Genomic DNA, 26,335 nt, shown 5'->3' on the forward strand with positions numbered 1-26,335 from the left:
AAGGAATTTTTTTTGTGTTAACATTGCAATGTCAGACTTGTGATTATTTTATATTATTACTAATACCAGCTAATTAGTATCAGACTGATTAGCTGATACAGTAACATCATCCCCAGATGGGTTCCCTTCTAGAAATAGCACTAATAAAAATAACAAAACCTCTTTGATATGTTCTATCAATTCAAGGTACTGACTGGGAAAGTGGGGGTGTCAGACAATTAAGGGACTAATATGAATTGTGGGAGAATACAGTTCTTTACTGAACAGCTGCTGGAAAAATAGAAAGGAAATAAAAAGATGTTCTGCATGCTTACCTGCTTTCCCAGTTAGAGCCACAGCCCTTGCTTGTCAAGCCCATGGACTGTTAAAAGGCTCTAAAACCTTACATCTTATCCTACCATTCTCTATGTAAAGCTTAAAATTTCTTACAATCCACAAGATCACCTAATTTACAAGTCAAACAGATGTTCTGTATTTTAACATACTATCCTAGACAGTTTAATGGTGACACTGAAATAAATGTGCCAACGTTGCACATCCATTGACCTTTTCACCCCAAGTAATTAATTACCAAGCGTCCCCTTGATTCACTGCATGTTCCGAAGAAGCAAAGTGCATAATTGTATTTCACAGACTATGCATGTTTTTACAATGTAGTTGAAAGAAAATTAAAAGGTATTCCCTCCTCTTCTACACCCTGCTCTCAGAGGACACAGACACAACCACAGTTCCTCTGTTTTGAGTAACACAGTGATGTCTTCACTCCAGTCTGAGGACCACTGATTTCTAGATACAATTCCAATCCCTGTATGTGCTAGATTAGATTGTAGCACCCCTCAGCTGAAGGAACAGTGCAGCCTGTGCTGTACCTGGGGAGCTCACCATCCATCTGACATCAGCTGCTCATGCAGTGCAAACCAGCAGATAAATAGCTCAGACTTATCTTTTAGAAAAACTTCACTAATAGTTCAGATGAAGCAGTCAGGAAAACGGAATTTATATAACAACTTATTTCCTTTTGAAAACACCATGCCTTCAGTTTAGCACATTCATTTAACTTTCAGGGTTTCAAACAAAGACAATTTCAAGTCGTTCCTCACAAGGAGCATTAGGTTTATGTTAACATGAAGCTGTCACTCTCTCCTCAGTGCAGCCCCCAGCCAGAGGCTGTCCCACCACAGGCAGTCCCAGCTCTGTGCCATGGCAGCATGCCAGTCCTCCATGCCAGTGTGTCCAAGCAGGCAAAGTACAACCTGTGTTATCAAGAGAGCCCAGCTGGGGCCCGTGACAGGCAATTATCCCATACATGTGGGCCCCATCCCATGTTAGAAACCTGTATAGCTGACTGGGAAAGAAATAATTTCACGCTTCATAGCCTGCTGCTTTCTGTATTTACTTACAATTATGGCCTTAATTAGCACCTTAGGGTTGACCTCAGGTCAAAAGGGGTGTGCCAAACTCCTGTGACTAAACCTCTGTATCTTAAGAAAATTATTTTGCAATGCTGACTTAATATTAGACATGTTGCCATGAGTCACAAGTAAATTGGGCTGGGCAAATGTTGATTGGATTCTGCTGCTTCAGGGTACTCCACACCACATGCTGCTGTCCTTGCAACAGAAAGGTCCCCATGGTTTTGCTGCCAGTCCTTCCATACACTATCCTTGATGTTGTACTTATTCTTCACTTACTGCATGAGATGCCCACACCTAGGACAGTTTGTTTTCCCTAAGGAAGAGCATTACTCACTATATTCATTTTACTATTTTACACAGTGCCCATATTCAGAATAGCCAACTCAAGGGAGCAATTTGATGCTAATTTAAAAGTACATGGATAGAGCTTGCTTCAAATATTTTTTGCTTCCCTGAAGGCTGATAGCTGCAATGATGGAAAAGATCTAAAGTTTGTGATTCTTCATTGCTTTTCTGATTTTTTTCAGATGGGCACCATTTTATGGTTGAGTGCTTTCAGAGAAAATCTAGAGATCAACACACCCATAGGATTATAAATATAGCATCTTCTACAGACTTGTCATCATTGGATATGGGTACAACTGTGCCAAAGACTATGCCTGGAATGACTCCTGAGTCAAAATTGTAAGAACCAGTGGGAGGGTCACATTCTCACTCTGCTGTCACTACCAATACAAATGCTTTACCTCTTTAAGTTTGATTCAATCAAAGGCTGACTTCTGGTCTCAGTGGGCATCTTGGTAAACTGGGTTACCTGCCTGAGGGTACACACATGCTCTTTTCTGCAGACTTCACTCTGACCTCAACAAGAGCTTCCCGCTTGTTTCACGTAATCCCCACATGGCACCAACACACAGGCCCCTGTGCCCTCAGACAGGTGACATCTGTGACCCTTTCTGGCCTCTCTGTAAATTACCTCAGTCTTCTCCATAGTACAGCAGAAGTGTAGCAGCTCTGTCTATCTCAGTCCTTTCAAGCCTTAAAGGTACTGAAACTTGCCCCTGAAAATTGCTGCTAATTCAGTCTCTACCTCCTCTCATTGTCATACACACCTATCTGTGTGTGTGTGTGTGTGTGTGTGTGTGTGTATGTATAAATAAAAGTGATATAAGACTAAGCATATGTATGTGTTCCATTTACAGAACTCATGAACATACACTCTTTATTTCCCAGAAAACCTGCAAACATCTTTCAGGAGAGTACCTCTACAAATTCCCACTGTGGGTATTCATGCTCAAACACCTTCCCCGGATCCCTCATTTATCACTGGTATTCTCAAAGCCCTACATTTCAGAGATTGTCTAGCTCTCACACTTCATTTTTTTCTTCAAATACTTCTCCATGCATTCCCAGACTTATGATCCCTCCAAAACTTTGCGTAATATCCTTGTCTTCCTTCAAATCTGCTGAAAACTTACCTCTCACTCAATGGTACATCACAGATTTCTTCTGTAGCATTGTTTCCATCTCCCTAGTCTGAACCTTTTAGTTTAGTGCCTCACTATTGTTTAATTTAGTGTTAAACTCCTCACCGTAGCACAGGAACATTTTCATGAATTGCTGAAGTGTCAGGTATCTTGTGAAAGTACTTTAAGAACAGAATTACAAGGAAGCCCTGGGTAGTACCTTTCTATTCCACTCAGTTTATGACGGTGCTTTCGGGACATTAAGAGTCCACCCCCCCAGGCAGCCTGGAAGAGACAGAAGAAAAGAGAAGACTCATTTTTTTGGAAAAGCTCAACAGATTTTAGTTTACTCAGAGTCTAGTAATAAGTATTTTAATTCAAGGAAAAAAACATGTAAACTGAGATCCTCTTTTGCCCGACTAGCAGCACTTTTGTGTTACTTACATCAACATGGAGCCAGAGGTTGTATTTTTCACATATGTCTGCAATCTCCTGTATCGGATCAAAGGCTCCATATACTGTTGTGCCTGCAGTTGCATTTACAAAAAGAGGAACATATCCCTACCAAAAAAAAAAAAAAGTCAACTATAAATTGAAAACACTTTCAGAGAGAAAAAAAAAAAGAAAAAAGGAAAAGGAAAATAATTCCAGAAATATTATCTCATTTTGTAACCTAAAAATGTTTTATAAAGAATATTATTTTGTTCAATCTATTTCAGAGAAGAGATTCAAACAATGTAGTAGAAGATGAACAATATTCAAGTAAATGTGGGACTTTTACAGCAGTATAAACAAAAATTAATTAAATATGATTTGTAAGTCATGTTTTGAAAGCTTGAAATTGTTCCTTTAGTCCTTATCTACTAATAAACAGAACAAAGCAAAACTAAGCAATCTAAAACAAAAGGAATAAATGAGAAACTATCGGATCAAAGAGAGACAATTTTGAATTAGATGAAATAAATGTGAACTGCTATTTCATAGAGTTCCCAAATGTAAAGAAGTTAAGAAATAAAAAAAAACAACCTTGATTTCTCTTTGGTTATCTTATTAAAAATCCATGGGTTTTTCCACTGCATTGATTCAAGAAATAGCAATTAATGCCAAAAATTTAATCTTATTGTCTATATTTAACAAATATACGTGCTACCTACATGAAATCTATAGGATTTTTAAGGGCTCTGTAGAATCTTTTATGGGTTTGGCTAAGCTTAAAAGTTTAGATAAAAGATTTTGTGTTTCCATGCTTGTTTCCATATATTTCCAAACAGGAAGTTATTTTTAAAAATCATGAGCTACAGTTGTCGTTCAAGAGTTAAAAAGACTTTTGGTTTTAAACAGGAAATGGAAACCTCACCAAGACATACAGATAATTCTGTAAACAATACATGAATGTATAATTAAACATATAAAAATACTGTTATTGTATTTATATCATTACAATGTTCTCTTTAATGTCCACACTCTGGCTTCAAAGGAAAAAGCAATTTTACTAAGCCAAGCATTTAAGCACCAATTTTTTAAAACACAAACCTTTTCTTTTGCTTCCAGAATTTTTGCCTCCAAATCAGCTGGTATTATTTTGCCTCTGTAATTATCACAGAAACAGAAAGGCAAAGAAAGTTAAAGAATGTATATGTAAATAATAGCTGCAGTTGAAATAATTTAATAGGATTTTCTCAACAGGCCATTAGCGACTTGACACACTGTACTAAATCAGTCCTTAAACACAATAAAACAAATTTAACACATGAACACATTTAATCTATCAAAACTTTAGCATTCATCCTACCTTTCATCACATTTTATCAAAATAACATTGTCTGTTCCAAATCCAAGTGTAGCTCCAGCTTTCTTTATTGAGTAGTGACTCTGCAGCAAACAAATGAACACGAAATGGAGCAGTTGTTTAATGTTGAACCATTTTCACAACATATGTCATGTTATGACATATGTTGTGAAAATGTAAACTTATGTAAATTAAGAATTAGCAGTGTATTAAGCTCACGTGTTCTGAGGTAAAGAGAACCAGTTTAGGGACTGCTGCCATGCCTTTGGTTTTAACTTCAGGGAAATACTTGTAGCGTGCAGCCATTATGCTGTACATGTTGGAGATCGCTCCTCCTGCGAGTGAACAAATAAATGAGTAATACAATAGTGATAATGAAAACAAAAAGTATATTATACCACAGACAATTGTGTCTCATTTGCATAATGCAGTGAAAGTGGCAGTGAACTATGAAAAAACATTTCTCTGAAATACACTGGCATCTGTCTGAATAGCACAGGACAGACTCTCGAGAAAGCCAGAATAACAATCAGAATTTCTTAAGGGCCATCTCTTTCAATTGCTATCATTTTGTAACATATTCCTAAAAAGTTCAGCTTCCATTGTGCTGCTTTTGTGTAAACTTCTTGTTAGCAAGAACAACAGGAACTTATTAACTTGTCTGAGATTGAAGAAATGTCATTTTAGATGGATTTATCCCATCTTACTGTAGACGTAGAAGTAGATGCTGAAAGGTAGATTTCTACAGCTGAGCTACTTCTTCTAAACTCCCTCACAGTCATTTAGGGGAAAGAGGCACGTCACAGGCTATGATTCACCTAATTTATTTTCACACTTAATTTTGAAGAATTTGAATACAGGGAAAGCACCTATTTATCTTGGTTTGCTGCGAAAAAGAGCCCTGAACAATTAGCTCAGTTCTTTGGTGCAGACCTCAAGCTTTAATAAGATCAATCTCACCCCTAAGCCTAGGATGACTTCTTCCTCTGAAATGTTGTCATTGATGAGAACACAGAAATATCTGTATTTTTCTAGCAGATAGGAATGGAGTGTGCACTTTATGTGGGCTGTTCCAAAATGTGGTAGTTTTGTCCTTTATGCTCTGTGACAGGGTGGTGTTCCCTCATGCCAAACCCAGAAAAGTCCTGCTGGGCATCCACATTGTCCATACATTACCCCAGGACCTTCAAATGTTTCATCAACAGTCATTTCTTGCATGGGAAGACACATTGTCCTGGTCTTTATACCACAGTCATACTTGTGAATGCAATCAGATTATATCCCAGATAACAAGTCCCAGAAAGTGACAGACAACCACAAACTTTTCCTGACTGTGAGCCCAAATCCTCACTGACCACCAAAGAAACCAGTACATGACTTCTGAGAACTTCTAGTCAAAAGGAGCTGTGGTTGCTCAGTGCCTCCAGAAATGAAGCTCATAAAAGGGGTGTTTAAATGCCCGTGTACTGTGGTCAAGTTTTGAATGCCATAGTACATAGCCAAACACAGAGATAATTTTTTGCCCCAGCTATTCTGTGGGATGTTTAAACACAGCATTCCAACTTCTAAATTGCACATAGTGTGAGTATTCAGACACAGCCTATGTTTATTTTAACTTTTGAAGTTTTAGTCAAACCACCAAAACAGAGAAGAAAAACTCACCAGGTGAGAATATCCCATCACCATCTTTGTTTGACCATCCAATAATCTCCCTCATCTTTCGAAGTGTTATTTGTTCCATGAGGACAAAGACAGGAGCAATTTCATAGGTAAACCTGCATGGATAAAGCAAAAATACCAAATAAGCATGATATAGGTACAGATTCTAAAAACACATGATAAATTCCCAGACTGTGATCCTTTGTTAAAATGCTCGAGGTTTCTAAAAGTTTTCCTGTAACTTGAGGTCCTGATCCTGGAACTTTACCCAAGCAAAAATCCTCAGGAAGACAATATTGGAAGTACTGATGAATAAAAACTGCAGTAATATATATATTGCAGCTTTCTATATAGTGAATTTAAGACCTAATGTTCAACATCATAGGGCTGCTGACTTCTGTACAAGTTTGTCCTTTAAAACAACTGTTTCCCAAAGTGCCAATTCCACACTTGTGGAATAACATGCTGCTAAGTCCTTATGAAAACAGTGAACTTCATTGAGGTAAATAAAACCATAATTAGAAGTATTGAGCTAGGGTTTCAAAGTTTAAATATAATTAATTATGTGGATTTATTCTGTTGATGATCTCCAAGGACAACTTACTTCTACAATACAATGTGATCAATAACTGTCAAGAGTAATTACAAATGATGATTTTCTAATTACCAATTACCAAAACCAAGTCAGCAGTCAACTATTGTATCCACTTAATGAGGGCAAAAAACATTACATATCCTGGCATGCCCTGATGTCAGAGTCAGATATGTGGATGGAAATTGACAACCATACAACTATTTTGGTGATCGAGGTACATGGACAAATTACTACTGCTGTAAACAAATTCTGCTTACTGTCTGTGGGGAAAAAAAAAGTAAGGGGGAAAAGGAAGCAGAGAGAAATGAAGAAATCAACCTCTGATTTCTAAAGGAATCTGTAAGAGTATGACACCCTGACACTTCGGATTTGACTGATGTTCTCTGCTTGAATAATTTTGCCAAAATGTCTGTATTGTCTCTCTAATAGTAAAATGATATTTTGAGAACAGGTACAGCAAACTTGAATGAGACACGATATTAAGAAGTGAACAAGTGTCTGAAAAAGCTTGTCCTTTATTTCCAGCTACACTGGTTGCTTCCACTGTTACTATTTTCTTCAATTTTATGTGTCCTTAGTCCATCAGAGAAACACGACCATTATTTTTAAAATATTCCCTTAATATTAAAGATTTCTAATTTGTTTAATTATTGTGATTGCTATTTTCAGAAGCCAAAATACTACTTATTTTGGTTTTATTATCATTAGAACTGGCAGAGACAGTTCAATACTGATCTGAAGTTTGGGTGCTGCTACTATCTACAAATGGACAAAATTAATAAACCAGTATCTGCTAATAGTGGTTTGGGGTTGTTTTGTTTTTAAGCACTGCAAGTCTAGAATATAAAAGATTCCAATTTTTATTTAGGCAGAATGATCAGCCAATGTCCACAGGAACTCAGCAGTCTATAGAACACTGTAGCTCAATACAAGGTACTCTTAAGTCAATGTGATTATTTTTTCCCCACCAGTTTAAACACATTTTGGGTTTTGCCCTGAGACCTTGCACACTGAATTTTGAATATCTTTAAACACAAAGAAAATACTATTTATTTATTCTATTCTGTAGTTATTTTCTAAGTCTCCAAGAACTGACAAGAAATAAATGATAGTAGATGTTTATAAACTGCAAGGCCAATGAAGCTATATTAGTTGATGGGTATGAATTTACAAATCACACCTAGTTAAAGGTCATTCCACCTTACTTGTTTTAAACTTAAATTATTTTGAAAAATTCTGTAAAAACCCAAAAATGTGTTTGGCTTACAAGGAACCATCAAACTTTAGAATCAATCTCCAAAAAAAAGCTGGTTAGATTTTCCTATAGTTACAACATTTACAGGTATTTCTGTGAATTAACTATCACAGTCATGAGTATCAGCTCGTTACTAACAGAATGTACTAACTGGTTTCTTGGTAGAAGCCAGTGCTGGCATAATTCTGCTCTCACATAAAGGACAAATCACTTTATCAGACCAAATTATTCTAGCTACCATTCTCTTGTTGGCCAGCATGTAAAAAGCAGTCTGAGAATAAACACAGAACATTTTACATCAATTTTCTATTCATAAGCATATTTGCACAATACTGAAAACACCAATGTATTCCCTTGTCTCAGCTAACAGCGGGCATAAACAGAACTTCCAGATAATATTTATTTTTAACCTCAATTGGCTGCTGCATGGTGACAGAATGCCCTGTGCTACAGAACTGGATGAATAATGAAATTCTGAAATTCCCATGCTGAAGGTCTCATGATTAGAGATTGAGCTATGAATAGCACATTGATACATTATTTCCAAGTCAATGGGGAAAGCTTATTATGTTTATTTTTATATATAATCCTCACCGTGACACTTAAGTAATATTTCCTAATGATAATTTAAAATTTTAAGGGAGTACAGATGTTTTGATTACTCAAAAATCATCTGCAAAAGAAAACACCTACTTTTAATTGTTCATAAATATTTTAATTATTGTTTATCTGTAGAAAAGAAAAAATGGCATATGAAAAACATCCCTACTATAATTCAATATTATGGTTGCTTTTGTGTTATGTGCTCATGCAGCTGTAATAGGTTGGAACAGTTTCTAGGTAAAGGTCAAAACCTGTTCTGGTGTGCTGGAACAGTACTCAAAACAAATGCCATGTTCCCCAGAGCTCACAGAGGTGATTTGGCTATTTTTAATAACCTTCTCTGTCAGTTCTTAGAATCATATTTTACAAACATCTTCCTTTAACCTTATTTGCAATTAGTGTGTTACTTGAAAGCACACCATGTTGACTTTGGTTTTCTGAAAAAAAGGGCACACTAAGTCTCATGCTAACAAATAGATACTAAATTTTCATGTTCACAGAGAAGTATTTTCAAGTTACACTCTTTTTTAAAGCACAAATGGTTGAGAAACTAGCTGCTTAACAGCTTACTTTCAACAAATGGAAAACATCAATTAAAAAGAGTTATTTTTTAAGAAGTGACTAATTGAGTGCAATGTTAGTAATAATGATGTCAGTACTTCTTTACCTGTCACAGTCTGCCATAGAGCTGAATTCTTTTATGTCTTATCAGATTTGTGTGATTTCACTGATTACAAAAGGATAACTAAACTGGGATAACTAAGTTAGTCAAATGGGCTTGGAAAAGTGACACTGAAATATAAACCAATTTCAGAGAAACAGAGAAACAACCTTTAAGCAAAGTTTTGTTTAGAAATGTGATCAGAACTGTTTTCACTTTTAATTGTGCTGCTAAAAAGGCACCTCAAAGCACCTTAAAGCTTTTACAATACTTGTTTAATAATTAAAACATATATTGTTTTTGTGGATATTTTTGTTTAGTGTTGGTTTTGGAGTTTTTTTCGTTAATTGCACTCTGCTGAAAAAATTCATCATAATACCTTACACCGACATTTACCTTTCATTAACTCTGAGGTCAAGAAAAATTAGGAAAAGTTTCTTATTTGATGCATTCAGATGTCAAATTTTACTTTTTTTATACTTCCCTTTATTCATTTACACATGACTTTATTAATCTTAGACTAATTCCTTCATTAGCATAAAATTATTTTTCAGTGTTACATTTTTAATAATTTTGAAGCTACCCAGAAGCCAGTTCTTTACTAGCACATGAACAAAAGGTATTGCCTCAAGCCTGCTATCTCTGAAGTCAACAGTAGAGAAGAAAATAAATTTTTTCCATATCTTGTGTTCTAGTGTTAGCATGGGAATAGCTGCAGACCTGTTCAGTCTAGAGACAAAGCTTTTTTTAAAAAAAGAAAAATATAGAGAAGATTGGTCCAAAAAAGAAAACTAATTTCAGATTATTATATTAGAATAATAATGTTTTACTTACCATGTGCTCTCAGATATTTGCATTTCTATTTATAAGAAACATAAAACTGTTCAGTTTCATGTAATTATTTTCACTGTCTTACTGACACATTTGGAAAAATATGAGACATTTTTCTGGAAGATGTAACATTCATCATTTAAAAATGAAAATTATTCATATCTGTGATAATACCTATCTACCATGATACATGGCAGCCTATGTAAGCACCAGTCCCAGACACTGATGACAAGACACTGCTTACATGTTTGTGTTAGCAGTGGATGTCAGCCATTCCCCAGCCAAGCCAATAATGTCCAGTCCTGTGGACAGCTGATTGAAAAAGCGAGGGTGACCTGTAAAGAGAATTGAGAGCAACTTAGAACAAACTCTACCGGTATCTCTCAGGTTTCAAATTTATACCATCCACCTTTTCTGACAAAAACCACAGGTTTGTACTCAGAATACTTGCAGCAGAGTTTTCAAAGCAAGTCTTGCTTATGGGGAGACTGATAGGCAACATTCACGGGTGTCTTACTACAAACTTCAAAAATGCTTCGGATGGGAGCTCCTGTATGGAATCATTTGCCTTTAAAAGAGAACCTCAGAATCCACTGAGGCTGTAAACACCTCCGGGACCTGCCCAGGGGCTTGGGCTAGCCCGTTTCCAGAGCCCTCTTCCGACCTCTGCCGCGCTGTGAACTCGGGAGAGGAGTACACGGTGTGGGACCCCCCCTGGCAGTAACAACCTCTAGGTTCCGGGGCTATTTGCATTTGAATGGAGCAAGAGAGGAAGGTTCAGGCGCTTGAACTGGGGCTGCAGGAATGAGACAGGGCTGAGGAGGAGCCCGTCTCTTCCCGAGCTACAAGGACACGGGAGAGACGTTTTGCGGCGTCTCGGCAGCAATGTCCCAGCGCTGCAGAGGGGGGACAGGGCCTCCCAGAGGCCCTCGACTCGGGCCCTTTCCCCACATGGTTTATGAGCTAGAATTCACCTCATTAAACAGAGTTTGCTATTGAACTGAAGCAAATCACATCCCTGTGTTTCAGCCGAACTTGCTTTAACGACTTTCATAAGCAATAATCCCGAGTCTTGGGGACCTACTTTTCTAGCATGAAGAGACGAAATTCCTAACAACTGGCATCGGGCGCTGAGGGGAGGTGGGAGGTGCCATGATTTAGACCTCGGCTCTCTGGAGAAGGACACGCAGACAGCACACTGGGGACAGCCCGGCCCTAGAAGAGAGGTCAGCTCTCGACGCCTGGAGGGGACCCTGTCACGTCGGATTCGGTTCAACACGAGGAACATCAGCATCTTTTGACATGAAGAAACAAATGCGATTCTGCCCCGAGCGATGTCAGCAGAAATCTTTTAGAGGCGTGAGCCTGCCGGCGCTGCCACATCGCGACACTTCCCGAAGAGGACATGCCGCAGCCGGGGGGCTGCTCCCGCCCGGGGAACCCACGGCTCGGGGCTAGAGCCCACAAACACCACCGCGGCTTAGCTGTTTGCTTTACAAATCAGCACTTCTCTCCCTTTCCAGGACACACTGACCGGCTAGTTATCTTCAGCGACATTTCGCTGACTTCCCATAGCTGTTAATGAGCCCGCGATCTCCTAGGGCTGGGCTGCAGATTCAGACTCGGTGACTTTGAAGGGAACTTGAGAGAGAATGTGAGCCCCAGGAACCCACAGCAGAATGCGTGTCTGGGCACTCAGGCGATCCGAGCAGCACTTTAAAGCTGCACCAGACACCGCTTTGAACAGAGCTTGTGTCCGGTCGGATACCTGCCCCTCAGGTCCCGGGAACACGTCCTGCTGGCCCACAGAAGCTCCAGGGGAGGTTGGGGTGAGGGGAGGAGGCTGCACGACTTGCGGCACAATAAATAGCAGAAAAATGGTGCAAGCACACAGAGCGCAGCCACTCTGACTTAACCTCAGGCCCCCTGTCCAACAACCCACGCGTTTGGGAGTGAAACAACTCTCCCCTTTGATTAAGAGTACAAAAATCAAAATATACCCCTGACTCCACTGAATCGATCAAACCACCATGTAAATAGGAAAAAAGACAGAACGCTACCCGCCACATCTGTTGTCAAGATTTTGCTCCTTGAATGCACTGCATTGGGTCTTCACGGCTCCAAAACGAAGCACAGCAGAAAGCTGCGGCCCGTCCTTCAGGAGCCATGGCTCGCTGCTGCCCAGCCGGAGAGCGCCGGGAAACAGCCCCCGGCCCGAGCTCCCGCCCTCCGGCTCCGCGGGGAGACCGCCGCCCGCCGGCGGTAGAGCCGAGCCGTGCCGGAGAGGGCAGCCGGCCAGGCAGAGCTCAGCAGCCCTGAAACGCGGGAGCAAGGCTGGGGACAGGAAGCTCGGCGCGCTCCATTACCGCTCCAGTTCCTGACCTGCACAGGCTGTCAGGGCTAGTTGCCAGCCAAGACTCCTTTGGATTCAATGTAAAACATTTCAGGCCAAACGGCCTGAGAGAGCATTGACTTTGCTCTAGAGCCTGGCTACAGCTCACCCAGTTAAATAAGTGATTACAACCCGGGATTTCTGTTTGATTCAGAAGGACCTGGACGGGCAGGGCTCCTGGATAATGGGCTGAAATCCACAGGGTTCCTTTATTGATGATTCCTAGGATTTCAGTCTCTTTTTCATTAAACGTTTGATGAACATAAAGAAGAAAAATTGCAAATTCTGTGTCATTTATGCCCTCATTTACCTAATGATATTGCTCCCCGGAGATACAGACAGCTCGCGTTTCATCAAGTGAAAGAGATTACGTCTTTAAAACTTGTTTCTGTGGTCTAAAAATAGCACTGAGCCCTAGCCGGCAGGGACGGATGGTCATCAATAAATGAAGTTTCTGAGCAGAAACATTTCCAGCGCCTGCAGCCAGCCCTGGAGCCAAGCCTGTACAGAGGCACAGTCACGGGTGTAGAGAGGGTGTGGGCTTACCTCCGTGAGCTGTCAAGCTCTCTTCACCATGAGCCTGAGAAAAGTCCCAGGAGGGACTCGCCACAGAGTAGTGTGCAAAAACCTACCTGTCCTTACTCCGTATTTCAGAGTGTCCCGACAATCCACCAGAATCTGCTCCAGGGACTCAGGGTTGTCCGAAAGCTCCAGGTTGAAGCCCTCCATGCCCTCCAGGAGCTGGTGTGGGTGGTGGAAGTCCAGCACTTTGGTGGATCTGTCAAAAGTCTTCCTCACGTAATTGAGGAGGATGTCCACAACCTCCAGCAGAAACTGCATTGTCTGCTCCTCACCATTCTTGGAGGGCAACAAATCTGTGGGGCAAACCAGCTGTCAGCACTTGCTTTGGGAGAGAGAAGCAGAGATGAACCTGCCTCAGCTGCCCACAGCATTCCAAGAACCTGGAAGCCATGGTTCCAGCACTGCCTGGTTGCAGCCGGGCAGACTCCCGGTCCCTCTCACCCCACGGAGAAGGGCAAGCCTAGGTCACCCACAGCAGCAGCAGAGGGACCTCCAAGGTGCCTGGCCTAAGAGCACACCCTGCCACGCAAAGGTTGTGTGGTGTGAGGCACTCGCCTCCTCTGGGTGGAGGCGAGTGCCTCCTCACCTGCCCTTACCTCACAATGTTCCCACCTCCGCCCCACAAAGGCTTTCCCTTTCTCACTCTTCTTGCAATGGCCCCCTACCAGCAATCACAGGCTCCTTCATTACTATTTTACTAAGGAGGATAAAAACATAGAATTACTCTCCTCCTGGATGCTGGATCTGGAGAAACCCCTGGAACCACTGAAGGTGAGCTGCAGGTGATCAGCACAAAGTACATAAAACTGCTTTTCAGGCAGCCTGCATACATCACCAGTGCAGCTCCCAGAAAACACAGACACAGAGCTCCCTTCAAAAACAGCCAAGGAAAAGCATGGTCTGAGCATGGCTGCACTTCCAGGGGAGATGAGGGCAGGACTACTAAGGGACATGCCTGAGCTGGAGCAAGGAGAAACTGTAAAGTGTTTACCTCTGGCATACAGATTGGAAAAGTCTGTCTCGGTGCGCCGGAACCTGGATTCCTTCTCACTGTTCTCGCATGCCAGCAGGCTCTTGGATGACTGTTTTTCCTTCAGAGAGCTGACGATCCGGCCCTTGTCTTCCAGGCTGTTGGTCCTTTGCAGGAACCCTACATTATTATTGCAAGGTGCACAGGTCAGAGTTTTCTGACTTCCCAACATGTTTAGAAATATCTAAAGCAGCTCTCTAGACAACAGTTAAAAGCGGTGTTGGCTCTAGATCTGACTAATGAGGTCAGGAATAAGGGTATTTATAGGGATTATTTGCCTCCAGGAGGGAGAGTTCAAAATGCCATCAACTGCAAAAACGCAGCCATGCAAAAAACAAAATTTTGTCATTTAGTGCACTGGTAAATTCTTATTAAGTCGATCAGACAGATTCCACTTCAGTAATCAGCCACTGGAAGAGAGTTCAGGATGAGTCAATGCTATTTCAGCCTGCAGGCAAAGTTTATGGACCTAGCAGACAGGGGCAATGATGTATGATTAAAATCAGGGCCATTTTCAGTTCTCCTCGTGGTGCTCTCACGCACAAAAGGCATGAGAACAAGCAGCCATTCTGGAGCATCCGTCCTGAGAGGGCTAGAGCTCTGAGGATACCAGTAGCACTCATGTAACCCCACCTTCCTATTATCAGTAAGTACTGATGCGGATTTTCCACCTGAAAACATGCTTTGATGCTAACAGTAATCATCCCCGGAGGTTTTAAGAGCTCTGCTCTCACCGGGAACGCATCTTTGCCGCCCAGAACCCGAACACAACTGCTGCTGTTATATGTCATGGCAATAATAAACCCACTCACCCCAAGAATTGTTGGGGCGGGAGCCACACAGAGTCCGCAGCGAGTAATGAGATCTGTCTACTTTAACAAGGCAGGGAGAACAATTAATTTTCTGGATTTGATATATTAAATCTATGATGCCCACTAAAACACGCACAGTGTCGGGCTTTTTGTCATTAAGGACAGTGTCGGATTTTGACCTTCCGGGTTGCACCGAGTGTGCCTGTACGTTTGGAAGAGGCACTACGGTGACGCCGGTCTCCTTTATTCTTTCTTTTCTTTTAAAACAAGCAACAATCGAAAACAAAGCTCGTCGCTGGGGATATCCGCCAGAGAGGAGGGCTTAGCAGGGAGGAAAAACAACGTCCTGAGTTCGCTCACTCATGTTCCCCGATGCCGCTTCTCTTCAGCGCCCTCCGGCCATGTGTCCCTGCTCTCGGAGCCGTGACGGCGGTCCGGGACTGTGGGCAGCTCCCATCCGGCGCCCACTGCCGGCCCGTACGGGACCCCTGCATCTTGGGCAGGCTTAGGGGCTGAACGCCGGGGGAGAAAAGCGAGCGACAGTGAGCTGCTGGGCCAATTGCTCCCGGCGCGGTACCTGTGCCTCGGACCCTGCTGCCAGGCAGGCAGTCACGAAAGAGCCATCGAAAAAGGAGCACTCGGCTGGCAGGCCCTTCTGCATCAGTCGGGTACCCAGACGAGTCTCCAGGAGGGTCGCTCACAGGTAAGCTTGTAGGAGCCATACTTCCAGTGAACATCTCACGTTTTGCCTTTTAATTCTGATCTTCTACTGATTAGTCTTTTTCTGTGATGCTTTTATGAATGAGACAAAGACTATTTAATGGAAACTCTCTTCGTGCATAAGTTCAAAGTAGCCGTCCATATACACATACATATATATATGTAGTATTTAGTTATGTTGTTACTGCTTCTAATGGCTCTTGCAGCGATCATTAGCTCCTGCAATAGCTAGTTTTCCTGCTCATTAAGAGAAGCAGCTGATATCAAAGCAGGTGCAGTCTAATCTGAATTATGAATCCTCTATTACCGGGTTCTGGGGCTTGATTTTGCTTTGTTTTCCCCACACCCGTCTTTTTTTCAGGCTCTCAGTAGCGATGCTCGGGTGGGACGGGTTCCGTGAGAAGAGACGCCTGCAGGAGCGGCCGCGTTCCGCTTGCTCCGAGAGCCAAGCTCCTCGCACAGCTGGCGCTGGGGAAGGAGGGAGCACCGCTTCGGCAACAGAGAAAGGCTGCAGTTGCATCCAGTTCAACTCCCATCGGGCCCGGCGAGGCCGTGGCATCGCTGAAGGGTCTGACCTAACCAGACGCTGCGGGCAGGGAGCTCAGTCCTTGCCCGAACGACTCTGCGGCCGTTCTTCCCCGCGGAGGCTCCCCGGGCCCGCTGAGTCCCGAGGCCGGCTGGGGATCAGCTGGGGCTCGCAGCGGCCGCGCACGGGGCCTGTCAGCCCACGCCGCGTGGGGACCCGGGGCTGCGCGGCGGCGCTCGGGAGGCTCGAGGGCGGGGATGAGAGGACGGAAAAAGCCTGAAGGCAGGATCACGCTGTCGGCCGACATCAGCCCACCCGGCTGTAGGAAATGTGCGTTCGCTCAAGTCCCTCGGCCACGGCAGTGTCTCGTGGACCTGGAGACTCGGTGTGAGGGGGAGCCCGTGGGACACGGACAGTCCCCGCTCTGGAGCCGCCGGACCATGTCGTTTGCCGAACCCCTCCCTAGGAGGGTGTGGGACGCTCCCCAGCGCCGTCGCGGTCTGCAGGGAAGCGTAACAGCCGGCCCTCGAAGGCTCCTTCCGCTCCCGGGGAGAAGAGCTTGACTGTAGCCGACCTTTCATCTGTATCCTGCTTGAAAAGCGAGGCCGGTGTAGGAGACTTCCAGCAAGTAGCAGAATACGAAACAGTGTCCGCGCTGCTTCTCCTAGAGCAGCGGAGAGCGCAGCCTTTTCCAGCAGTAGGTCCGTTCCGCAGGTGCATTTTCATCCATGCGCTTAAAGAGACCGGGTTTTCAAGAGCCGAGTCACACCAGATTGGCGAGGGAGTACCTCGGTGCGCAACGCGACCACAAATTCGGCGTGATTTCACATCAGGCCTCGCACAAGGCAGGTGTGTGAGCCCCCCTCGGCACCGCAGCCCTGGGTGGACACATCTTGAGGGGCGGGGACAGACCCGCCAGGTCCCGGAGGCACCGCAGCCATCGGGGATGCACGTCGGTGGCGGCTGCAGGAGACCCTGGACCCCGAGCGGTCCTACCTAAAGTCTGCTTGGCAGCTCAATCCCACGGACTCCGGAGACGAGCCCGGTTTCTTACATGCATGGCTGCTTTGGAAGCAGCCCCACTCTCCCGCCTTGCTCACTGGGTTTGGAATCATCAGCTGGCCGAGGCCAAACAGGAGACGCACCGGAGCAATTTTACGACGTTGAACATTCCACTGGTGCCAAATGTTAACAAGATCAGTCTCAGCAATAACAATTGCCATGGTGGGAGTGTAGCATACAAATCCAGATACAGGGGGAATTCTGCCCATATTTTGGCCGCCGTGACACTTCATTAAACCGCTTAAAATAGGAGTTAGTTGTTTTTTTGGTGTTTGGTTTTTTTTTTTTTTTTGGGTTTTTTAGGAGGTTTTTTTGTTGTTGTTGTTTGGTTGGTTTTTTTAGGTGGATATGTGCAGAGGCGAAGAGTAGGGGCGGGGAAGGGGTCGGGAGGGGTGGGAGTGGTGGTAGCGGCAGTGCTCTTTTCAGGCAGTGGTTTTCAACCAGAAAAGGAAAAAAAGCTAATCCTTAAATCGCTCCGTTATTTAAGAAGAAATTACATACATCTTGGATACGTAATTACTGAAAATGTCAAACCCATAATATACAACTCAGATGGAAGAACCAACTCATTGTTCAAGACCTGCCTTTTCTCTGAGGTCAACCCTTATTTAAAGTTTGCATTTAAAATTAATCGATTTCAGTGTGATACACACAATAGGAACAATTCCAAGGCGCCTTTGTGACTATACAATATTTAGGGTCTGGAATGATATGTTGTGAAAGGTAAGGACAAGGACGTATCACCTGCAACAGTCAAATGTCAACTCGTTTAGCATGTTTAATTAGGATTCTTGGCAACCTTAATACCTCACTCTGTTTACCATAGGCAACCTTCCCTGTATGTCTTTGTGAAGGTGTTCGATTCAAATAGGAGGGCTCATACAAGCAAAAACAGTGCTCATCATCAAATCTGAGTATTCCAAAACGGCATCACTGACTATTCAGAGAGTATTTTTCATGTAAAACAGAAAAGAGCCAGCAAAGGAAAACTGAGCAACAGAATATACAGCTTGTATTGAACTCCCTTCACAAAGCCTTCACTATTCTCTCTTATGCCCGTCTCAAATCCAAAATGGTGGGATATTTCATTTTCAAGTGTATTTGATCTCATTGAGAGAAGCTGCGCTGTCCTTCTCTAACCCCCGTAGTCTAGCAACACGGAGCAAGCCTAAATGCGCGTTACTTTATCAGTTCTGCTTGCCGGGCTAAATTAAAATGATGGTGAAAATGCCCATCGCTCCAGCCACTGAGGGGACTGGTAGGGAAATGGTCCATTAAACCCAGATCAGGAGCTATTTATAGAACTAAGCGACTACTCGTTAATGTCGCCAGCGGCTACCAGTGAAATCTCTCACAGACACAGGGCTAAACATTTGCACCCTGATTCTTTTCCCGTTCAAACTTCCAGGTTACAAAACGCTTAATGAATTAACTTCGACTCGAGCAAGCAGGGAAAGAGCTTTAAATGCTCCTTTGCATCGAAAAAAGGTTAGTTTCTCCCACGACATATTTCCCATCTCCCCCCCCCCCTAAAGAGACAGAGGGGGAAAAGGGGAAATAATTTCTATGCATAAGGGGATGGGCAAAACGGAATGATTCCCCCATCAGAATATGAAGATTTGACTGTTAGCCTCTGAAAGCGAAGGCGCTACTGAGATATCTAGAGAAGGAAGACAGCTTGTTATCTGCAAATGAATCTCTTGCTATAACGTTGCGATCTGATTGTGCATTTGTTTCCCTTCTGCATTTCATGTGCCTGCGCGCTGACTGGCTGCCAGCGCTATCTTACCAGCACAGCAAGCTGACGAATTGCTCTTTAATAAGGCTCTCGTTAATCTTTTTTTCCCCAGGAGATCCGTATTTTCTAGTCAGATAAGGTTGAAAAATTTCAGACTGTGAGAAGCGGCGAACCGGTCCCCCGCCTCCCGCTTTTCCTCCCACCGGCCTCCCCGGCGGGTCCTGCGCTTTCTTCGCCCGGAGAGCCCGGCGCCTGCACCCCCGAGTGTGGCAGGAGGGGCAGCGGGGCCGCCGCCGTCCCTCCCGCGGCGGACAGAACCCGGGCCACGGCCAGCCCGCGGGAGGGCACGGCGGCGGCGGGGCCGGGGCCGCGGAGCCGCCCTGCGGCCGGCAGGGGGCGGCCGAGGCGGGGCCGCGGGGGGCGCTCGGGCCGCGCTGCCCCCGCCGGGGCGGCCGCGCCGTCACGCGTGGCTGTGTGGGGTGTCCTACGGGGAGACACGGCCGCACTTACCGCATATCTTCAGCCCGATCTTCCTGGTGCACCCGTGAGCCACGCCGCACCACGAGTCGTAAGCTGGAAGAGAGAGCAGAGGTGTTCCCCTGGGGCGGCGGGGTTGTCCGGCCGCCGCGCCCCACCCCGGTGCCCCGCACGGCTGCATCGACGTGAGAAAGGGCTGACTCCGAGCCCGGCGGCGCTGGGCGCGGGGCAGCTGAGGCTCGGATGACAGCGAGGTGACATGCTGGCCTGCCCAGAGGAGAAGAGAAGGCACCCGGGACCCGACATCTCATCATTTACTGGCGGGGCTCCAGGGAAGTAGCAGCTTAAAATAAAGTGGCGTGAAATGGGGTCACAAAAGAGTTCAGGAATTAATTGGGTGAAAAATAGTATTTGACTAGATGATCGGACTCGCATCATTGAGCCTCGGACGGACTGACGGGCCGCCAACGGCCCTATCGGGACCGCACCCCCAGGGGGAACAGGCTGCTTCCCAGCCCCTGAGTCGTGGCTCAGACACGCACCGGTCAGCCCCAGCTGAGCCCACGGGAAGCGGGGAACGAAGCCCAGGACCGAGGTGGAGGGTGCACCAGCCACGGCCGCGGCCACTACCGAGCCTCTCCCGTCCATCTCTCGCGGCACGGGGCAGCCGCAAGTCCGGCAGCGATGGACCCCAGAGGGCGACCGGGGGCGTTGGGGGGCGAGGGGAGAAGGTTTCAGAGGAACCGGGAGGAGGATGGCTCACCCAAGCACGGAGGGCAGCGGCCTGACTCTCGGGAGGGGGAAGCGGGGGAAGAGGCACGGCGCTCCCGGCCGGGCGGAGGAGCCCGCTCGGCAGGGGCGCTGCCAGTGCCCGGGGGCGGGGAGCCCGTGTGGGCAGGGCGGGATGCTGCTGCCAGCGGTTATCTTTGTTTTAGCCGTGATGCCAATTAATTCGATTTCTGCGTGTGGCACCTCAGTCGAAGGCAGCAGCGCCTGCTATGCGCGCCTGAAACAAGACCCAGTGCTGCCGTTCGCCCCCTTCCCCGTTTTTTCCAGTTTCAGAATAATGACAATAATGACTTCGATGCTCGTGTCTCGTAGCTCTTTCAGGGTAAAAGCTATTACCCGCTCTGCTGTCCCTGACAACCTTTCATTTCTTACTGTTGCCCGCTCTTTGTCTCTGATGCTTCATAGCATCGAGCCTCTTATTGTTTTGTTTTTAATTTTTTTTTCCTGTAGGCGATGGTCTGAACTGCCTGGCAGGGCTATAAACTGATTCTCTATCCACCTGCAGCAGCCTTTGCTTCCCACTCACACCTCAATAACTCAAGGCGAATTCAGAGCAATTAGGAATATAACGCTTTGAAAAGCTGCAATTAGCATCCAAATTTGGCTTGATTACAGGCTTCAGCGTAGGCTGAAAAGAAGCTGCAGAATTAGCATTTATAAAATGTAGCTGGGAGACACCTGCTTTAATACCCTGGTGTAACTTCGCCCTTTAACTGATTCGTTTTCTCCGCACCCCTTCCAACATCCCGATTTCTTTGTCCATCTGGGAGGTCAGTTTATTGTCTGTATCTCTCAAACGTGGCTGTAAGATAAAGACAATGTTGGCCGGTAAGGTGGGCTTTTCTCACAGCGTTTTACTCGCCACGGACCGACCTCTCTTGTTCCCAGTAGGAAGATGGTTTCTTTGTGTAGAGCACTTTCCGCACCTTGCTTAATGGCGCGGAACTGGGCTTCACAGATGTATCATTTCGTTTCGAAACTGATCTTTCTGAGCCTAAATGGAGAAAGCCTCCAAAACACTTAAAACGAGGAAAATATTAAAACCTACTTGTAGGTCGCAGATTAGGTGGGGTGGGGTCCGGAGCATCGTTGGAGGACGAGGGAGCGGAGGAAGCCATCCTTTCAGAAAAGCCCCAGTCCTCGGAGCTCGTATTTTCTCGATATTCCTCTGAGGGGTGAGCAGCAAGGAATTTGCTGGAAGGAAGAACAGTGGGTTTAGTAGTCTAGTCTCCTGGAGCACCGCACCACAGTCCCGTCCAGACGCCAGCGGGCAGCAGCCGCGCAGGTCCCGAGGCGGCGGCAGGACCGGCCGAACAGGGAAAATGCCTCGACAGACTGAAGAGCAAAATCTTCCCTTCGTTAGATTCCAGGGCACTACCCCCCGCGCTGGAATGACGGATTTAGCAGAGCATGAAGCCTATAGCAATTATATCGGTGGCCACTGAGCAGGGCAGTTATACGGCTCGCATCAAATGGAGACCAACGTGCAAAGCGGGCTTCGAAATCACCAGCCCAAACGACCTACAATCCCAAACACAGCCCGCTTCTGGGCTCTGCCAAACACACGTCAGGCTAAAGCATTCAGGAAAGGCTGACAGATAAAACCCCGCCACCACAAAGGTGCGTTTTGCCCAGGTCCAATGACAGGCGCCACATACATGTGTATTTGCACACACATGTTTCAGCAAACCGGGGCCACTCTGTGCTCGAGCACTAACCAGCGATCTCCCGTGCCCGTGCTCGCTTTAGCGGCGCAAATGGCAGGAGAGGCACGTCTGTCTGGGGAAAGGAAGGTTCAGGACCAGCCCTCGCTCCTCGCCAGATGTTCAACTCTTTCCTGGTGGACACGGCGTTCCAATAACCAATACAGGGTCGCTGATCGAGAATTGCCGGGTCACTGCCCAGCTCGTCTCTTTGTCCCCATGTCTACCTGCGATTTATTTTCTTCCCCTTGCAAAGAAAATGAAGGTCGCGGTAACGAAAGAATGCTTTCTTTGTTAGCAGCTTTTTTCAAACCGGTAGCTACCGATTCATTTCCACTGCTGGGTGGATTTACACCCGCGTGTAAATGCAACGGATCAATGATTTCAATGGAAAACAGGCATTTAAATTTTTTAAGACGAGAAAGAAAACAGCCGTAACCAGAAGGTATTTTCTAGACAATGCCTAGAGGTGAAGTAACAGGTTAACACTATGTCTAGGGCGGTAGCTGTATCAAAAAACCCGTTATTCCTCTTTTCATACGACAGCGACCAAAACCGATTTTTGGGAGAAAAAAAAGCTCCAGATGTTCCCAAAGGCTTTGAAAAAATTAGGATGCTGTTTAGAGGACACTTACCGAGGGAGCGAGCGGACACTCTTATTGCCGTAGTCCAGGTTGGCAGGGCGACTCTAGCCTGGGAGCGACCCGCCGCTTATAAACTCTGCCAGAAACGACGTCGGAATACCAATCGCGCCGCGGAATTTAATGCGAGATGACCTTTTTTTCCAGAAGTGCTCGGATTTGCTTTTTTAAAAGCGTGAATCGCCGGTTGATCTGCTTCGACGCAGGCATGAGTCACAGGACTGCCGCCACCGCCTCCGCGCCGCTCCGCACGGGGGCTGGGGACGGCTGGGGCGGCGGGCTGGGGCGGGGAAGGGCGGCCCACCGGCCCCGGCGGCTGCCGCTGGTCCGCTTCGCCCCGAGGCGGCGGGTGGGGCTGTCCAGCCGCGGCAGGGGCGGCACCCCACGCAGGCAGTTCCGCGTTCGAGCCCCTCGCTGAGCCCCTCGTGCGGACGGAGCCAGAGGCTTTCCCTAGACAGCACCGGCTTGACCCGAGGTCGCCAGCTGTGCTAACAGGCACCGCACACATCGGCGCACCGCTGAGGCGACGGGGCCGAACTCCCGCCCCGGCCGTCCCTGCGGCCCCGGCCCTCCCCTGAGCGTGGTGCGGGACTCGAGTGAGCCAGGCGGGGCTCGTGTGAATTGTAGCTTAGCAACACCCCCTGTCCCCCACTCCGCCGTGCCGAGGGTCTGATGTGACCCGCTGGCTCTGCCCGCTGTTCCCGCGGCTCGCCCCGCTCCTCCCGCCAGAGGGTGGCAGAGGCACGGGTACCGCTGCAGCGAACACCTGGATGCCTGTGACTTGCCCTCAGTGTTGCCATTACGATTTTATACCAGACATCCCTTTGCTAAAACCAGAAGCATCAAGATAAGAAGCTTTTTGCATCCCTGACAACCCCGGGTCTGCGTTACTCCATCCCACTTTCCGAATATGCTTGGCCAACATTTTGTGGTTGTGACCGCGGTGCTGTATTTCAGCATGCCACGGTAGCTACGCAGATGCCTAAACCAAAAGCTTCTCAAAAAGATGTCACGTAAGGGGCTGGGAGGAATCCGCAATGAGAAAAGAGGAGGGGAAACAGCCCGATGGAGCCAGTGCAGGAGACGCTGGGCAGCACAACGAGCAGCAGGGCTGTGTCCTTTCTGAAGGACTCGAGGGAAAAGCAAAAACTTACAAGCCCGTTTGGGAAAGGAAACCGTCCGACTGACAGCATTAAGTAGCCAAGACGACTGCTTTGTTGAGCACACTTACTCTCTAGGAACTAGACGTGTGACAAAAACACCGACAGCGCAAGGGCCAGTTTTTAAACATAGCTTTACAGATATTAATGGCCCTAGCTAATACGACCTTTTCTCATATCATCATTTTAAAACTGGTTTCAACCAATTGAGCAAGACATTTGCTCAGTGCGGAGTATGAGAAATAATAATATATCTATAACTAATCATGTTTATAAACGTAAACAAACGTTCAAAGGAAGTCATGGCAGGACTGCAGTACAAAGAGTCAATGAAACACCACACAAAGAACCCCTAAGCCATCAGTCACTATGAAGCGCGACCCGGCCGGGTGGATGCCCGACACGCTTATTCCTTCCCTTCTGGCTTTCCAGAAGTGCGTGTGTCTGGAGTAAACAGACATGGTTTAACATAAATTTTTACAACCCTGTACAATCTGATGCCCGGGAGGGGAAGGAGCCAGACAATGAAGTCAGCGAGCCTTCCAGGTCACGCTGGAGACAACGACTCTTTCCACAACCTCGAGGAGCCCGGCGGCGCGGCGCTCCCCTGCCGGCGCTCCGCTCAGCACCGCGGACAGCGGCCGCTCCGGCCCGGCCCCGCAGCTCCGGCAGGGCGAGCAGCACGGTCGGGGGGCGCGGGCAGCAGCCTCGCACGGCCCGGCCGGGTGTGCGGAGCGCTCGTTCCCTCCCGGCCGTGCAGGAGGACGCCGAGAGCGAACCCCAGCGAGGCCGGCCCCGCTGCCCGCCCCGCGGCCCCTCTGGGTGGCGCTGCGCCTCAAGGCCAGGCGCTCCGTACAGCGCTCGCAGAGCCCGCCCGGCCGCGGCTGCTCCGAGCCCGCGCTCACCACGAGCTGTTCGTCCTGGCCCCGGCGGCGGCAAGGGGAAAGCAGCGAACCCTGCGGCTCCTCGCGTCCCTCCCTCGCTCATCTACAGCGTGGCTGTACAGCACGCCTGGAAACGCTTGCTAACTTTTATTTGCAAAGGACCCGCTTGAAAATCCGACCTAAACCCGAACCACTCCAGCTGAGCGGCTTCATTCAGAACTCGCCACACCAACTGAAATCATTGAAACACCTTTGCAGGCTGTACACGCCCAGGCTAGGGCACTCAGAGAGGTGCCGCTTTCACCGAGAGAGTTCAAAGTGTTCCCCTCCAGCTGTGCTGCTCAAGCAATCTGCTATTTTCTCCTTGCATGTAACTGTCCCTTCCCTGAGGCTACTGCTCGAGTGCATTCTAGGCACAGGTTACAGAGAATATCTTCGCAGCTGGGGATCCAGAAGACTTGGGCTTTGCTTTGAATCCAGATGTTTACTGAGGGTGTGAAACACACAGAAAAACCATTGATGCACTGTATCATCAAGGCAGTAGGATGAAGATATATAACTCCCTTAGCTGAAGCTTGTAAGCAGCATATCAGTTAGAACTCACTTTAAAAAGCCAGACCATGGGGTATTTCTTGAATTCACCTCCATCCACAAACTGCACATGCTAAAATATGAATCTTGAATACCCTGAATCAGCAAAGGAATGAACGTGATGCAATAAATATCTTTGGCAACAAAGTCTACTCAATAATTATATAGTTTTAATAGATGTGGAGATATAAACAATGCCGGAAAACCCCACTATTTTTATTGCAGCCTGTAGATTTGAATAGTTACTGTGTTTGGAGCTGCATACAATATTTTAAGAGAGATGAGCGCCTCCTGCCTACACTGTAAGGAAGTCACAATATAGGTCCATGAAATGGAGAGGCAAATAGAGAGAAGTCCCTGTGCCATAACACTTCTTATTTCTTCATATTCTGAACTACAGTCATGCTATATATGCTTTTATCTGCAGGCAGGGCAGCAAATTTGACTTCTGGTGATCATTATTATTATTGTGGAGGGCTCCCTCCATAAATGCTCTGTTGCCTTTTAATTGCCATTTTGTGTGGATTACGAATATTTTAGCAGGCTGGGATTAGGCAAACTCTTCCCTTGAAACTGTATACAATAGTAAGTACAGAGAACATCTACGATGTTTCTGGACTTGTGGGTTTGTATTTTTGTCTTTGCAGCCTGTGATTTTTTTTTTTTTTTTAGTAATACAGCTATAATTTGTAATCCAATACATTATTACAAAATATATTTCTTGCATCCAGTATCTCTTTCTTTTTCCATGATTCTGGTATACAAAAATGTCTACTTTACCTGTATCTTAGATAAAATGGAATAATTGAAATAATAAATTTCATTAACTCTTGACATAGAAAAATTGGAAAATTGTTCAAAACTAAGTGTTTCAGACCTTTTCCAGCTATCATCTTCAGTACTTAAAAATACAGATAATAACTTCCTATATATCTGTAATGAAAAAAATGAACA

At 46.1% G+C, this 26,335-nt stretch overlaps 2 protein-coding genes across 3 annotated transcripts in view; one reads left to right on the forward strand and one right to left on the reverse strand.

Annotated features, from left to right (window-relative positions):
- The window catches only part of GAD1 (glutamate decarboxylase 1), a 33,300-nt gene extending 9,913 nt beyond the window's left edge, over nt 1-23,387 (reverse strand). The window contains exons 1-12 of one of the 2 annotated variants that reach the window (XM_054636482.2): nt 22,741-23,387; nt 21,451-21,596; nt 19,647-19,709; nt 14,240-14,398; nt 13,299-13,541; nt 10,519-10,609; nt 6,333-6,445; nt 4,890-5,005; nt 4,674-4,753; nt 4,415-4,469; nt 3,326-3,442; nt 3,102-3,166 (exon numbers count right to left, since the gene is read on the reverse strand). In XM_054636482.2, coding sequence (XP_054492457.2) covers nt 3,102-3,166; nt 3,326-3,442; nt 4,415-4,469; nt 4,674-4,753; nt 4,890-5,005; nt 6,333-6,445; nt 10,519-10,609; nt 13,299-13,541; nt 14,240-14,398; nt 19,647-19,709; nt 21,451-21,520 — 1,172 coding nt within the window. In that variant the 5' untranslated portion in view covers nt 21,521-21,596; nt 22,741-23,387. Of the gene's footprint in view, nt 1-3,101; nt 3,167-3,325; nt 3,443-4,414; nt 4,470-4,673; nt 4,754-4,889; nt 5,006-6,332; nt 6,446-10,518; nt 10,610-13,298; nt 13,542-14,239; nt 14,399-19,646; nt 19,710-21,450; nt 21,597-22,120; nt 22,146-22,740 lie in introns of those variants that run through there. The other variant, XM_077181416.1, reaches the window with a different exon arrangement.
- Nucleotides 15,604-17,650, forward strand: LOC143694519 (uncharacterized). The gene is made up of 2 exons (XM_077181417.1): nt 15,604-15,793; nt 16,172-17,650. Exon 2 carries the CDS (start codon nt 16,185-16,187, stop codon nt 16,614-16,616), a length of 432 nt encoding a protein of 143 aa, XP_077037532.1. The 5' UTR covers nt 15,604-15,793; nt 16,172-16,184; the 3' UTR covers nt 16,617-17,650.
- Nucleotides 23,388-26,335: the final 2,948 nt, after the last annotated feature.

Source organism: Agelaius phoeniceus, chromosome 7, assembly GCF_051311805.1.
Source record: "Agelaius phoeniceus isolate bAgePho1 chromosome 7, bAgePho1.hap1, whole genome shotgun sequence".
Classification (NCBI taxonomy): domain Eukaryota; kingdom Metazoa; phylum Chordata; class Aves; order Passeriformes; family Icteridae; genus Agelaius; species Agelaius phoeniceus.